The sequence below is a fragment of the Alexandromys fortis genome, unplaced genomic scaffold (assembly GCF_014885135.2).
Source record: "Alexandromys fortis isolate MF-2015 unplaced genomic scaffold, M_Fortis_MF-2015_v1.1 scaffold_5, whole genome shotgun sequence".
Taxonomy (NCBI): Eukaryota; Metazoa; Chordata; class Mammalia; order Rodentia; family Cricetidae; genus Alexandromys; species Alexandromys fortis.
Genome location: NW_026067924.1, coordinates 2,071,730 through 2,087,416, shown reverse-complemented (window position 1 = coordinate 2,087,416; position 15,687 = coordinate 2,071,730). Strand labels below are relative to the sequence as shown.

The following is a 15,687-nucleotide window of genomic DNA, read 5'->3' as shown; positions in this document are numbered from 1 at the left end:
ACCCTATGCCTTATGGAAATGACATTGAACTGAGAGGAGGTAAAACTGAAAGATTACATCTACAGATTTCAAAATATCAAACTCTTTCTGGCTTTCAGTCTCAGTGACAACTTGGTGGCTGAACAAATAAAGATAGAAGCTTTGCAAAGAGGCCTCAACCTGTGGAGACCCCACCACCCAACAGAGCAAACCCAACATTAAAGCACTTAGAGTTGGGAAATGGCCGTCAACCTCACGCCCTAGCATCTATACTGACCTGTCTACTGAGAGGCCAGGGCTGGCTTCACTAAGCTACACAAACACGTTATATTTATTAACTGCATCTTAGATGATAAGGTCTACCCGAAAGGCAACAGCCATGGAGAGGTACTCAGAATTCAGTAGCGACCGAAATGGAAACCACAAAAAGGCTAAGAGAAAATAAGGTCTCGGGTCCCAGGGCTTAGTGAAGGGGTGAAGGGCACCCACAGAATGAGCAGGACAGTCTTAGCGGGCAATCTTGGAGTCGTGAACATCAGCCCAAACTGAAGATCTAGACAGACTCTCCCTGTTCGTGTCTTATGGAAAAACAAACACCTTTTCTTCCTTCAAATCTGGTGGGATTCTGACTTCTTCCAATCCTTATTGTTACTCAATTAAAAAAAATTGTAAGAAAGCTATTAAAGTATGAAATTATTTGAAACTGAAAATATCTCATATCTCTGCTAAAGTGAGAAACAGTTAGTCATAAAACAAAAAAGTAAAGTAGCAAGTGAGGGGTCCCCAAAGGACAACAAGGAGAATACTTACTTTCTTGGGAGTCCCTAACACTTGGCAAATTTTAAATATTTCGTCAACCTCACTTGTCCCTGGGAAAAGCGGTCTAAATGTATATAGCTCGGCCATTATACTTCCCACGGCCCACACGTCAATGGGGGAGCTGTACACCGAAGATCTTAGTAAAACCTCAGGAGCACGATACCTGTGAAAACAGAAAACAGAGTTGGGAAAGCGGTTTCCAGGGTAACGTCACAGGTGGATGGGCAGCAGGGGTCAGCTGCTCGCTCATAGCTTCCAGCAAGGCCCAAGGACAAAGTGCCTTCTGTGTCCGAGGGACTTGCGTGACACCTACTTCCTGACAGGCGACAAATGTAGGGGAAAGTCCGTGCGGCTTGAGGTGGGTCTTCATATGGATAATCGGGAAGGTGAGTGCTCTCTGAGTTATCTGGGGAGAACCATGGACAAAACCATCAGGTGTTCATGTGCCCACAGGTAGGTCAGGAGAGGAAAAGTGGAAGGGTTGTCCTTGAATAGTGGATTTCCTTCCCTTTTAAAATATCTGGGGGGCTGGAGAGATGGCTCAGTGGTTAAGAGCATTGCCTGCTCTTCCAAAGGTTCTGAGTTCAATTCCCGGCAGCCACATGGTGGCTCATAGCCATCTGTAATGAGGTCTGGTGCAGAGTATTGTGTACATAATAAATAAATAAATAAATCTTTTAAAAAAAAATAATTTTCATGCATTTCTAAATAACATAGCTCTCAAGAGGAGAGAGTTGAGAAAGAAACCCTGGAGAACATTTAGGCACAGTTCTGTACAGTCAGAGAGAGACTATTCCACCCAGAGACAACTCACAAGGAAAGCCAGGTATAGGAAAAATGCACAAAGTATACTCAACAAACTCTTGCTGACTCGGAACATGAAGATGGTCGAATGTGCTCTGACGAAACCTGATGTCCCTATGTTTGATTTAATAATCATTGAATTATAAACTTTCAAATATAATTTTAAAGCCTTAAAATCATTATTCTAGAAATGATGTGAAAAACCTTGCAAGCAGCACAGCCAACTGCCACTCTAACAGCCTGGGTGAGACCTAAGTGTGAGCAGAACAAAAGAAACATTATCTGAAAGACAATGAGGACACCAACAAAGGAAAGAGGCGAGTGTCTGAAATGGGTAGCTGAATTTGTTTTGTGCAAATTCAGTGCAAGGAAAGCACTGAGACCCAATACACACACACACACACACACACACACACATATAATGAAATGGGCTAAACAAAATCTATGCATGTGTCAAACAATAAATGGAGGTCTGGGTACCACTGTAAACCAGGCATTAATAGGAGCAAGAAGAAAAAAATGAAAGGTGTAAGAACAGTTTATCCAAGTTTATCAATGCACTAAACACTAAGTAAAATTCATGACTTACCTGCATCTCTCTGATAACCTGTAAGCAATCAGGCAAGGAGAAGCCAATAGGTAGACCAACTTTAGCTGGTGTTTTGAATTTGTCTCCTATTTTGAATGGGACATCATCAAGGTAACTGAAAGTCCCTATAATAATAATAATAATAAAGGAGAAAACATTAGCAAATAACCTTAGTACTTATTTTGCTATAACTTAGGTAAACGTACATTTAGGCTCTCCTAAGACTTTGAGTCCCTTCTCCAACAGTTTACCTGACTGAGACCTGTCTACTCGGTCTACTTCACTATCTTCACTAGAAGGGTTTGTTTTCAATTATACTCAATGTAAAATCAAAAAAAACTTGTAGGGCCTGGCGCATGCCTTTAATCCCAGCACTCTGGAGGCAGAGGCAGGTGGGTCTCTGTGAGTTCAAGGCCAGGACAACCAGAGCTACAAAGAGAAAACCTGTCTCAAAAAAATAAATAAATAAATAAATAATAAAAAAAGATCCAAAGTACTCACAGTCGCCTAAAAAAGCCTCCTAGGATCTTTCTGTCCACATCTCCTAACTGTCCTTTGGATTACTGCCTGAGTCACAGGGACCTCTGCCTGAAACGATGTCACGTTCAAACCTGCCCTAAAGTGTTCCATACCTGCTGTTTCTTATCTGGAATGCTCTTCTCTTGGATTCACAACTCACTCCTTCACATCTTCAACTCTGCTCAAACGTTTCTGAACCAGGTTTAACCTCGGCACCCTACCTCACTATGTTGTCTGACTTGACCTCGCAGTATTTTTTTTCTTCTAACATACTACATAGCTGTTTTATTATACTTACTGTCTGTCTTGTCAAAGGAAACATAGGATTCTTGTAGCCAAGTCAAGTCTTATTTGAAGGTGTAGTCTCAAATCATTTTGTTTGGGTTGTTCTGTTTTGTTTGGGAGACAAAGTATTGGTACCTGACACGGATGGTCTTGAGTTTACAACCCAACCTTGTCCTCAAGTAGTTGGGATTACACTGTGTGCCACTATGCCACGTCTGTATCCTCAGAACCTACACGACTGTCTGATACACATCCGTCTGAACTGATGAGACTCCTCACAATAGGTGTCTTTGATTTAAGAGTTCTCTACGAACTTTTTCTTGCCTTCTAGGGGGTGAGGGCATGGGTACCAGTGAAACAATCTTTTTTTTTAGCACAAAGAATAAAAATATTATTACTTTCTAGAATAATATGAATTCCCACCACACCCCCAGTACTAGAGAATCAAACCCATGACCATGGCTCAGATATGTGAAGCATTCAACTGCTGTGAAATATCACTTTAACTATGTAAAGATGGGTTACCTTTGTCTATGCTGCAGAACATTACTCTGTGTAAAGGTGTGTGTTAAATTTGCTTATGGTACATCTGTTTAATTATGTACAGATGTATTGCTTTTGTTCCACCTTGCCTGCCTAAGGCACCTTGACTGGTCTAAAATGAAAGAGACAGAGACAGAAAGAGAGAAAGAGAGAAAGAAAGAGAGAGAGAGAGAGAGAGAGAGAGAGAGAGAGAGAGAGAGAGAGAGAAAGAGAGAGAGAAAGAGAGAAAGAGAGANCCACATGGTGGCTCACAACCATCTGTAATGGGGTCTGGTGCCCTCTTCTGGCCTGCAGGCATACACACAGACAGTATATTGTATACATAATAAATGAATAAAAAAAAGAATGTTTAAAAAAATATATGATTGAAAATGTCCATACTATCATTATACTTCCTTATGTAGACAATGAGCAAAGGCAAGTGACAAGGCCCTGCAACACCCTCCCCAACCCTCGCCGATCTTCCTGAATCTGGCGTCTATCATTTAATGCAATGATCTCTGGCTCAATCTATTTTCCTAAATAGGACATAATCTCATTCTTTTTAACAGATGCCCACAACTCCACTGTGTATCTTTAGTTTTTCCTTCCACACACTAACTTTCCAAATGCATACTGACACTACCCAGGACACCGGGGTACTCTGGTCTGCACCGCGTCAGCAACAGTGGCCCCTGTGGTTACGGCAATGAGTAGGAGTGTTCTGTTCATCATTTGCTCCTTTTGACAAACAGGAAAGTGCCAGCTTCTCACCAGAGGAACACTTGGTTTGTTTCTGCAGCTGCTGCTGACGGGAGATTTCCTTTCAAATAATTTCTTCAGAAAGCACGGATCCCTCACTGCAGGGCTACAGTTACAAAGTACTGCATGCAACCTGAATGACTGAAAACAGCAAGTTTATTCTCTTAACAGCCCCAGAGCGACAGCTCTGATGTCAGGATGTGAAATGGCTGTGATCCCGGAAGAGTCTAGGGCAAAGGCAATTCCAGGCCGTGGAGAAGACATCTTACTCCTGTCTGACTTTGGTTTAACTTGATTACATCTGCAAAGACTTAATTTCCAAATAAGGCCATCTGCATGGGGTTAGAGGTTCAGAATATCTTTTAGGGGAACATAACATAACCTATAACACCAAATAATGAATTCGCGGTAGATTCATGCTATGTGATAATATGTAGACAGAATATTCAGGCAGCACTTAGTGCCATGAAGTCACCAACTGACATTTCAAAGGCTTGTGGCATGGTGGCCGGGATTCCGTGTGCCTGCTAGAGGGTAGCCGTATCAAGCACTTCTGCCAACACCCGACCAGAGGAGCTAGAGGAGGACCACTCCTGTCTTACAGATTTTGGGAAAATGTTGAACAAGGAGAGATGGGAAATTGTAGTCATCTTTCTTTCATGTTTAGGCATGTGTCAAGGTGTCACGTGTGTCTCTAACATCAACAGGTTAGATCTTCAAGGAGATCATACACACAGCGGAGGTCCACCAGATCCGTCAGCTTAATTCAGCCAAACAGTTGGTAATGGCACTGGCTAGAAGCGACCTGGGCAAACCAGGATTGTCGGTTGCTCTGTCTAGACTCAGTCCTCAGATGGCCTCTCGTCTCCAGCTGTATCTGCTTAGCACCGAGGACTCCAGCCCAGCGCTTGCCCAAGATCTCAATCCTTGATCCAGCAATCAGCTTCCAGATCTTCATCTCAGTTTTTCATGGTGAGTTATCTTTTTAGGTCCTTAGGACAAAAACCTTTGAGTCTTTGATTCCTCTCTACCAGGTCCTCCAACCCCATCTGACTTCTCACAGCACAGACCCAGAATCCCACACACCCCATGCCCTCCACAGCCAGGAGGGTCCAGCTCGATACCATTTGCTTCCTGGCGGATGGTTTCCCTACTCCTGTCTTTGACTTCCTAAAAGTCTTTCACTGTGGCAGGCAGAGGAATGGCTGTAGATCCCAGCCAAGCACAGCACACCACTTCACACAGCTGTTCCATGGTTTTCTGCTTTGTGTAGGTTCAAAAGCCAGTCCTCAGGGTTGGAGAGATGGCTCAGCTGTTAGGACCTTCCAGAGGACCTGGGTTCGAGTTTCAGCACCCATATGGCAGCCCATAACTGTAACTCCAGTCCCAGGGGATCTGACACTCTCACACAAACACGCAAGCAAAACAACAAACAAACAAACAAATAAATGCATTTAAAAAGCTAGTCCTCATATGGTCTACAAAAGGCCCCATGTGGCCAACAACCCCTCAGCTGCTCTGACCTCACTTCCCACAACTGCCTTTTTTCACTCCTTGTGCTCTCTGCAGAACTTATTAAGACATACTCCTGCCCGAGGCCTTTCCCTCAGCTTCTGTTTTTAATAACTCCTTCAGAGCTGTTGTCAGTGGGCCTTCATTATAACAGCACCATTCTTTCCCTCCTCACTGACCCAACTTCCCATCACCTCTCTGTATGTTTTGTTTATAATAATGTATTGCCATGTGATGGACATACACACTTGCTTTTACAAATATACACACAAGAAAATGCACTTAAATTTATAGGTACAATTTTCCACAAATTCATACTCAGGGGCCCGACAACCATATCAAGAAAGGTATGCTCCTGGTATCCTCGAAGGCTCAAGCAATCACTATTCTAACTTAAACCCGCAGCTTTCTCTAGTCTTGTACTTTATACAACTGACGGCATTCCATAGAAGCTCTCTTTCTGTGTGACCTCTGGGAAGTAGCCATGGTGTTGTATGTCACTGCAAACTGTTCCTTTTTCCTGCTGAATAGCCTTCCCTTGAGTAGAATGTCCTGTGTTGAGGGGACCATGACATGGATTTTGGTTACTCATACTGTTTAGCGTATTTGTGTCTTGGCTGTCATGTTAGCTGCACTGAACTTCTCTTCTGTTTTGTTCATGGCCTTGTGTTCCCACTGCGTACAGTAATGTTTAGCATATGGTGGGGTATTCAATTTGTTGAATGAATAATTGAGTGAAAAGTTATTTTTTCTTATTTCATTATTGGAATAGCCATGAGCCAATTCGTCCCCTTCTGTTAAGAACATAAAATCGCCATATTTTGCTTTAAAAACCAAATATGGAACCTTTGGAAAGATCATTAGCTATTCAACATAGAATAACTTCTACATAATTGTTACCATCTGGTAGACACATAGTCCGTATATGGTGGCTGGGATCTCAATTCCCTTGCGAGTCCAAAATCAGCAATTTTCACCAGCTCTGGACCCATACAAAGCAAGTTTTCGGGTTTCATGTCCCTGTGAAAAAAGCCTACACAAGCGAGAGAGGAGAAAGGCAGTAAGTCAGCTTGTGGGTTATCACCATCCCACAACCCCAGGTTTATATCAATAGCACTGAGCCCTCCTACCAGCAACATGGGGTTAGGGGAAGAGATGCTTTCTGTGAAGGAAGTAGCAGGGGGAGGGGGCTTGCACACAACACAGAAGGTCATTAAAAAGAGCTGCCCATGTGACACGTGTTTTTAATTTGTGACTTCAGCAGATGCATAGGAGGGACAGCTATGGACACACTGGGACTACCTCCTATTATTCCCCGGCATTATGGAATGGGGATGCCCTATTATCACTACTGTGTAACAGACAAGGAGGAAGAGGCACAGATAGAAGCTTGGCTGTCGCTTCCTGATTCGGCTTGATTCAGCCAGTCTCGTTCCTCCTGCTACTCAGAGGCTTAACACGAGATTCCCCGAGTTTAATCACGGGTTTGAAAGGTCCACCGGACAAAAGAGCTCCACCTATTTTAACTAATCTCCTTGTTTATTTAACAGTTTACTTATCCCTGGCGGCTAAGCCTTTGAGAACCCAGTAATGAAAATGCCTATTATTACCAATTCAATACATAAAATAATGGTCAGTAGCAGGGGCTAACGGGCAGCTCTGTGGAAACGGGCAGGAAAAGGGAAGCCGCCGCGAGGGATCTCCTTGAAAATCAGCTTTAAGGGGATTCTTCCCTAAGGTGGGCTTGGGCGGCAGATCCTGAAGACCCTACTAGGGAGAACTGTGGTTAGGACCACATTTGGTGGAGGTTTGAGGCCTGGCTCTCTAAGCATCTGCGCTTTAAAGCACTGCCTGCCTAGGTTCCAAGTGCAGCGATACCACGACACAATCTACATCTAACGAAATCTAACGAAATACCCAAATGGCCAGTGATCCTAAACAGACTCTCGTTAACAGCAAACATATTAGATTTCTGAGCCAATAATTATGTTGGTTCGATGGACAAACAAAATCACATACAACTAAATGAGTAAGAGATTCAGAAAAAAAATAAATGCCAGCTTCCATTCCGCTCAGAGAATAGAGATAATTAAATGCAAATGTCAAGGACAACCACGAAACCCCCGCACACAGGACTGCACATTCTTAAATCCCCATGAGCAGCCCGGCTTCATCAAGGGCTTCCAGTCTTCTCCAGAACAAGTTTGGAGGGAAGACTGACTGTCACTGAGAGAACAGAAGGGAACAGGTCCTCCAGGGCAAGCCCGGCCCAGAGTGCATCCCTCACACAGAAGAAAAATAACCTCAAAAACCAACCAAACAAACAAAAAATACAAACCCAAAAAAACCCACAGCTCCATCCTGCACAAACAGAACAGCCTAATGAAGAAGAAAAACAGCCACAACCCCAAATCACGTTGCTGCCCTCTGTGTGTAAACACAGGAAACTGCAGGCACACCACCCGCGGTGTCTCCACGGTGGCTCCCCTGCAGCCTAGCACTGTACGTGCTACCTCCGGGCTTGCTGTTCTCCGTGCAGTGTGTCAAATAAAACCGTTTACTTTCTACTTCTGTCTAAAATGAGAAAATCCTTCCCTAACCTGCCCAAAACACCCTAACAGAGATTTTGATTTTTTTTTTAAGTTTTGGGGGAGCGGTATAAGGCAGGAGATTGATGATCAAACGTCTTAAAATTCTCTTATAGATAATAGATATCTATACACAATTACAAAAATGATAATGTTTAAATGACAACATCAGTGTGCTTAGGCATAACTTAGCAGATGAGATCTTATCCCTATGTGTGGTCCTGATAATAAAGTCACAGGGCAATGCAACTACAAGGAAACTCACCATGTTTGTGGATAAAGGCCAGCCCCTGCAGTATCTGATACATAATATTTCTGATGACTGACTCAGGGAACAGTTTGTTTCTGGAAGAAATGAATAGTCTGGTCACCAACTAAAAGGGAAGAAGGCTGATACTCTGCTGCCTCGTAGCCTCTGCTGGCTAAGGCATAATTAAAAGAGTCAGTTGTGCTAAATGCCATAGGTTTAAAATGGGAAAATAGCGATTTTTTTTTGGTTTATTTTGCTGTTTCAGAAAACCTCCGATCCAAAAGCGAATGTCTTACATAAACACTCAAGAGTTAAAGTCTAAACTGTCCCAATAAGAGCAAAACACCCTGGAAAACTATGAGTATCAAAAAACAATTACATAGACTTTGAGAAGTAGGGCCTGCATGTATTAGGTCCTTTTATGCTTCAGTTTCTACTGCATATTGGCACCATCCAATAAAAATACAGTTAAGAGGTAAATATAAGCCATGTTTTTTTTAGCAGCTACATTTAGCAAAAAGGAAATATTAAACTTAATTAAAAATTTATTTTAAGTTTATTTTGACTGGTGCGTAAGTATAAAGTGCATATTTATATAAATATAAAACAAAAATGCATATAATGTGATATTTTCATGTATGTATATACAATATAATGTTCAATCAGAGTGAATATTAATGTTTCAAAGACTTATTTCTTTATGGTAAAAACTTCAAAATTCTTGCTTCTATCTTTTGAACTATGCAATTTGCAATTGTTACTTACAGCCATTATTATACCATGGAAACTCCAGACCCTTTCACTTCTTAGTATCCTCTTACTGGTCTTTCTTCACCTCTGTCTTCCCACCTTAGTTTAAAAGGTGCATTTATTGCAACCCACAATCAGTACACAGTTGTTGCCGTTACTGCGTTATTCTTAGAATCGTGAGACCCTGTCTTAACGAAGCCCAGGCTACCCTTGAAGATGCTTCAGAGCTGAAGATGACCTGGTCTTATGAATGAAGCCCAGGATACCCCTGAAGGGGCTGCAGAGCTGAAGACGACTCTGCATCTTCTTGTCCTCCTTCCTCCACCTCCCAAGTGCTGGGATTACAGGTGTGAAGCTACCGTGCCTGGCTCATATAAAGATTATTAATAATTTTTATACTAAGTTTCCAAACTTGGTGTATAATTTATTTTGCGTTATAGCACAGTTCGATTTAATCATTTTAAGGGCTTGAAAGTCAAGTGAGGCCGGTGGCTACTACCTTAGATGTGGTATTTAGATAGTATCCATGGTAAGGTCCCCCAAATTAATTTCTGTCAGACTATGAGCTAAAATTATCAACAACTGAACATCAGAGTGAGAATGTGCTTCAGGCTGGTAACATTAATTTTCATCACTCATGTATCTCTAATGAATGAGTTCATCAGGCCCTCTGGGTGGGGGCAGGGTGGATGTCAGAATGTGAGCATTTACTTGTAGAGGCCAGAGCTTGGGGTTGGATGCTCCTCCAACACTCTCTTCCTTGAAACAGGGTCTCTCACTGAATCAGGAGCTCACTCATTGGCCAGACTGTCTGACAGATGAGCCCAGGGCTCTACCTGTTTCCCTTCTCCCATGTTGGGGTTACAGCCATCCACCTGACTTTCCTGTGTGACCCCTGAGGATCAGAACTCGGGTCCTCATGCTTGTCCCCAGGCCCTTCACCGACTGAGCCATTTCCCCTGCCTCATCTTGAAAGCTACCCTTTTCTTCATTTGTCCATAACTCTTCCATAAGATGCTTGAGAGGACAACGAAGACAACATCCTCATTTTTACCTAAAGCCAGCTTCACTTTTGAATATAAGACTACTGACGCCCTTCATTCGAAAGGGGAGGAATGGCTGGTGAGTTTGTATGATGTCTTCACGTTAGGAATTACAGTGGAAGAGTGGAGCGACCTCATAGCTGGTTCTTCAGTGTCAGACACTACCGTGTGATGAAATAACTGCATCAGTTCAATTAATTCAGCCTCTTCAAGTTATAAACCAGCATTTCATCAAGTGTGATGCACTGACAGGATCCAAGGAACGCATGGCGAAAATGACAGGGAAAATAGAGTTTTCATAAAATAAAGACATACCTGTCCTTCATTAGCTGATAGAGGTTTTCTTTCATATATTCAAATATAAAATAAAGGTGGTCATTTTCTCTGATAACTTCTTTTAGTTTAATCACATTGGCATGATTGAGTTTCTTCAGGGACTGCAAAAGCAGGGGAGCAATGCCATTGTTAAAGCAAATTTACAGAAATCTGCAGGACCTCATTTGTGCTAGCTAGTTACCTCAGGTAAACTGTCCATTTCTCTTAGATTCATTAACACATTACGTGCTAATATCTGCATTGTTTTAAAAGCGCTTGGAGCACCGATTTAAAGCAAACATTAATGACCTAAGCGAAGAGTACTGAGTGAAAAGGGACCACCAACGCGACAGTAGCTGCCCAGAGGGTCCACCGGCCACTTTCCCTCCTCATTTTCCAAAGCAGGTCTACCTGTCTCTTTCTGATTTACCCATGTCAGACTCCACGCAAAGTATCTAAAAACTCACCCAAGCCACACAGCATAGACTACAAGGGAAAGGCAGGTCATGATTTCAGAAGCTGCCTTCCCTTCCGGAGTGTGAGCTTTAAGGTCATCTTTAAGTAGAAGACGGCCCGGTTATTCTCTGTTCCCCACTAACATGGGAGCAAGGAGGAATGGAAAGGAAGGGGGCAGATGCAGGGGCATTTGGAAGAGTCAAAAACAGTGCTTCTCAAGCCGTGAGTCACAACCCCTTTGGGGATCGCATATGGGAAATCCTGCATATCAGATAATTTGCATTATGATTCATAACAATAGCAAAATCATAGGAAGTAGCAATGAAAATAATCTTATGGTTGGGGTCACAACGTGAGGAACTGTATTAAAGGGTCGCATCATTAGGAAGGTTGAACACCACTGGTCTACAATGGAATGATCTCAGCTGCTGTCCTTGGAGATGGTGTCCTGTTGGAGCCTTGACTTTTTTTACCTTAACTTCTCGCAAGTTCATACACTCATCCCAAGAATAGAACTTCCTCTTCATCCTGAAATAAATGAGGGAAAGCTAGTGTTCAGGAGCGAAGGCTGCAAGAAACAAATTTCACCACCTCTGGTGTTCTTGACTATGGCTTCACTTTGGGAAACCACTCTTCCTCCCCGGAAGGAAATCCCCTCCTTTCTGTTTACACCTCACAGTGCCACGTTTGGGCTCAGGTGTGCCGGGTCGGGGCCACCACTCTGTTTCAGCACAGTATGGCTGTCCTGAGCTTCCCTTCTCAGTGAGCTCTTTAACTGGGACTGTTTTTTAAAAGTCTCCCGTGTAAATTTCCTTTCTGGGATTTAAAAGATAAACCCAAACCCTATACCTCAGAAGCGGGACTGGGCGAAAGTTACAAAGTTTGGCAGCAAATTCAGTGAAGGACTTAATCTAACAACATTTACATTACTAGTTCTTTGGATAAGGGATCATGAAATGCCTTAAATCAGGGAGAGAAAAGAAAACAAACAAGCAAAACCAAAACCAAACCCACAGGTGAGCCAGACTTAGTCTTTCCTTTTCTGCTTTCTTCGTGGGGTCGGGGGTGTGGAGTGGGGGGGGGGGTGGCGGCCGGGGACTGACCCCGGAGCCTTTCTCGCGCTCTACCCTCTTCCCTATTAGACACAGTAGAATGTTTAGCATAGGAAGTAATTGCGCTGCTCAGACAACAGATGGAGCATATTTCTGTGTGAATGGAGGTTTAGTCACTGAAGGGAACAGGACAAGAACAACAACGTGCTGCGGGAGCGCCTTCCGCTCTGGTCAGCCAATAGCCGCTGAAATACCAGCCCACTGGGGCGTGGTCTATTGCTCTTTTTAATAGAGCCGCAGTCCTCTGCTAGCTCTCTTGGTTCTGGCTCTTGCTCCAGCGACTAGACTCCTTTCCTGACTGTCGGTGTTCTGTAAGTTTTACCCCTAAAATAAATACCCCTTTAAATCCAAACTGGTGTGGCATTGTTTCGCGCATTAACAATGTGCGAAGTGTGGAGGTATATGCCAGTGCTCAGGGGACAGAGGTGGCAGATCTCTGTGAGTTTGAGGCCAGCCTGGTCTACACAGTGAGTTCCAAACAGCCAGGGTTACATAGTGAGTTCTGAACAGCCAGGGCTACAACATAGTGAGATCTTGTCTCAAAACAAAACAGCCCTCCTCCAAACCTAACCACCCAACTATGCCCATGACTGACTGCACTTAGTGGTATGGCCTCTGTGCTCATTTTTATTGTCAACTTGACTGGCTTCAGAATCACCCAGGAGACACCTCTGGGTGCGTGTGTATGAGGGTGTTTCCAGAAGAGTTCAGTTGAAGAGGGGAAGACACACCTTGAATGTGAGTGACCCCAACCTACAGATCCTGGGCTGAATAAAAAGGGAAAAAAAGCGAGCTGACGCCAGAGTTCATCTCTGTCTACTTCAGAACAGCCGAGGTAGTGTGGCCACTCTGTCGCCAGGCCTCCCCTTCTATGACGGATTGTACCCCTTCTCCAATCATGAGGCAGAAATAAGCCTTTCTGCCCATAGGTGCCTCTGTCTAGCATTTTGTCACAGAAGGGAGAAAATGATACACTCTCCTATTGATGATTTGTAGACCACCAGGAAACTGAGAGTGATTCGATGATGTGGGCTAATTTCTAAAATGCGGGGCCTCGTAAAGTCAGAGCGCACATGTGGGGAACCGGGTAAGGGACTGACAGCGAGAGGGAGTTAAGATGTGGGCTGTGGAATTGCACAGCTGGGTGCAAGTCCTTGTTCACCTGCTCATGGATGGATGGCCTTGCACGGCCTCTCTGTGGCTCAAATGCCTTCCCATGGGGCATGTGCTACTGTATTACAAAGCATATTGAAAACTTAGTGGATATTCTTTTGTTTCTGAGTTTTCTATGAACCATCATGAGACATGAAGGGTGTCATTGCTATAATTTTTAAAGTATCCTCATTGAATTAGAATTTCACTTTAGAGTCCTTCAGGCTCTCTAAGGAAGCTTTGGGAATCAGTTTGGTGAAGATCAGGACTTCCCCAAAGGCACTTTGCAGTGCGATGGGTTTCTAGAAAGTTGTTACTTCCCAAACGACAGATCTAACATAATGGCTTTAAAGCAAAAATCAATTGAAATAAAGCCATACAGGAAAACTAGTTTAATAAAATGATTACATTCATCCCAAAGTGTACATAGGAGATGCCAATTCTTTACAAATTGATTTCAGAATTTAAAAAGTATCTGATCTTGCTTGAGGATGCTGAGGGGGCATATCCTTTTCAGAATTCATTTGACATTATAAGTCCAACCTTATCTTGACGCTATTGTTTTCAAAGAAACAGTAAGTTCTAGTTTGTTCCCCATGTTTAACTTTGAGAAACATTCGCTACTTCCACTTTTATCCCAAATGCATCAGGCATAAAATGCAGAGCCCTCAGATTTATGCGGTTTATTTATGTATCAGAATAAAGCAGAACATTAAAGTCATGCAGACTTTTCCTTCATGTAAGAATCCTCCTTTTTGCTAACTTTCTGTTTCCTAGAATAGTGTCCCTCACCACTCAAACTACTTTGGGGTCTGAACTGAAACCCTCTCCCTGATGCTGCAGGTTCTCAGGCAAGCAAAGGGAAACAAACACCCAACATTTAGACGGAAACTCCGCGGTGCCGCGCACGCACACACCTCTTGATGGCCACCAGCTCCCCGGACTCGTTGCTCTTGCCCATGAGCACACTCCCATAGGTGCCATCCCCCAGCTGCCTCATGGTTGTGTATCGGTTCATCTTGGGAAAAGGTAGTGCAGCAGAGGCTGTTCACGGAGATATCTTCCTCCTTGTGCAATAGAAATCTAAATACTTCTTTATTTGTGGTCCTTTCCCTTCTTGTTGCTATACTGGTGACAGGCTTGTCATCATTAAATATGGCTTTTCCTCGAGATCAGGTAGGCTCATGAGATACAGCAATAAGGAATCTGGCCGAGAGACACTGCTTCCATTGTTATGGACATCCTGTGAAAAAGCACACCAAAATGCGTCATTAGAGAGTCCCGACAGCAGGTTTACTGACACCTAGACACAGAAAGATTAGAGCTGATAGTAAGGCCATTGTTGGAGGCTATTCGGGCGGTGTGGAAGGAACTCTACACACAACACACTCACAGGCCACTTGACGATTCCCTGTCCCTGCACTATCCACTATCTGAGGGCTTTCTCCAAACGCACATCCTGGGGGCACACGCAGACCTCTTTTTCTGTAACACCTAAGGTTAACATCCATATCTAACAGCCACCTTCATATCTTCTGAAGATGAACACCATACTTGGGCAGTCCTATTCCAATGCTCTCCACTGATTCAGTCATGTCCTTAAACTGCACCTCCCTCTCCAGCAGAGAATCCAGGCTGTGGTCAGTTACTGCATTTAGTGGTCATGTGGCTTACTTACTGCAAATGAACTTACTGCTTTAGGGGTCAAGTGGCTAGAGCGTTTCCAAGTGACCAGTTTGAAGAAGTTCACAAGGTAACCACTCTCGGGTGTGTGGGGACTGTACTTGAGCTTTTCATTATGACCCGAGTAACTGAAATTTACTTTAAAACTATTATTTAAAAAATAAACTCAGGCCCTGAAGTGGCAGCACACACCTTTCGCACACCTTTAATCCCAGGCAAGAGGCACGAACAGCTTTGGGAGTTCAAGGCCAGCCTGGTTTAGTAAGCAAGTTCCAGGATAGCCAGAGCTGTTTCACAGAGAAACCCTGTCTCAAAAAACCAATAAATAAATAAATTCTGAATTAGAATTGCTTTATATCACCTTTTTTTTTTTAAATTTCAAAAATACAGAAATGTAATAAAACAATCAAGGGACAGAGTGTGGCCTCAGACCAGGAGTTCTCCTCAGAATGTGTAGGAACAGAAGTGATTTGGATTTAAATGTTTTTGGACTTTGGAATATTTACATATATATGTTGAAGTAGCATAAGAATGGGACTCAATTCTA

General features: G+C 43.3%; 1 protein-coding gene and 1 long non-coding RNA gene across 4 annotated transcripts in view; one reads left to right on the top strand and one right to left on the bottom strand.

Annotated features, from left to right (window-relative positions):
• The window catches only part of Mak (male germ cell associated kinase), a 48,636-nt gene that overhangs the window by 24,012 nt on the left and 8,937 nt on the right, over nt 1–15,687 (bottom strand). For all 3 annotated transcript variants that reach the window (XM_050142536.1, XM_050142538.1, XM_050142537.1), the window contains exons 2-7: nt 14,375–14,700; nt 11,667–11,721; nt 10,738–10,859; nt 8,645–8,724; nt 6,692–6,824; nt 790–961 (exon numbers count right to left, since the gene is read on the bottom strand). In XM_050142536.1, coding sequence (XP_049998493.1) covers nt 790–961; nt 6,692–6,824; nt 8,645–8,724; nt 10,738–10,859; nt 11,667–11,721; nt 14,375–14,475 — 663 coding nt within the window. In that variant the 5' untranslated portion in view covers nt 14,476–14,700. The remainder of the gene's footprint in view (nt 1–789; nt 962–6,691; nt 6,825–8,644; nt 8,725–10,737; nt 10,860–11,666; nt 11,722–14,374; nt 14,701–15,687) is intronic.
• LOC126501712 (uncharacterized) overlaps nt 12,570–15,687 on the top strand; it is a 33,511-nt gene continuing 30,393 nt past the window's right edge. Inside the window, exon 1 of the long non-coding RNA XR_007591787.1 lies at nt 12,570–12,616. This is a non-coding gene — a long non-coding RNA (uncharacterized lncRNA). The remainder of the gene's footprint in view (nt 12,617–15,687) is intronic.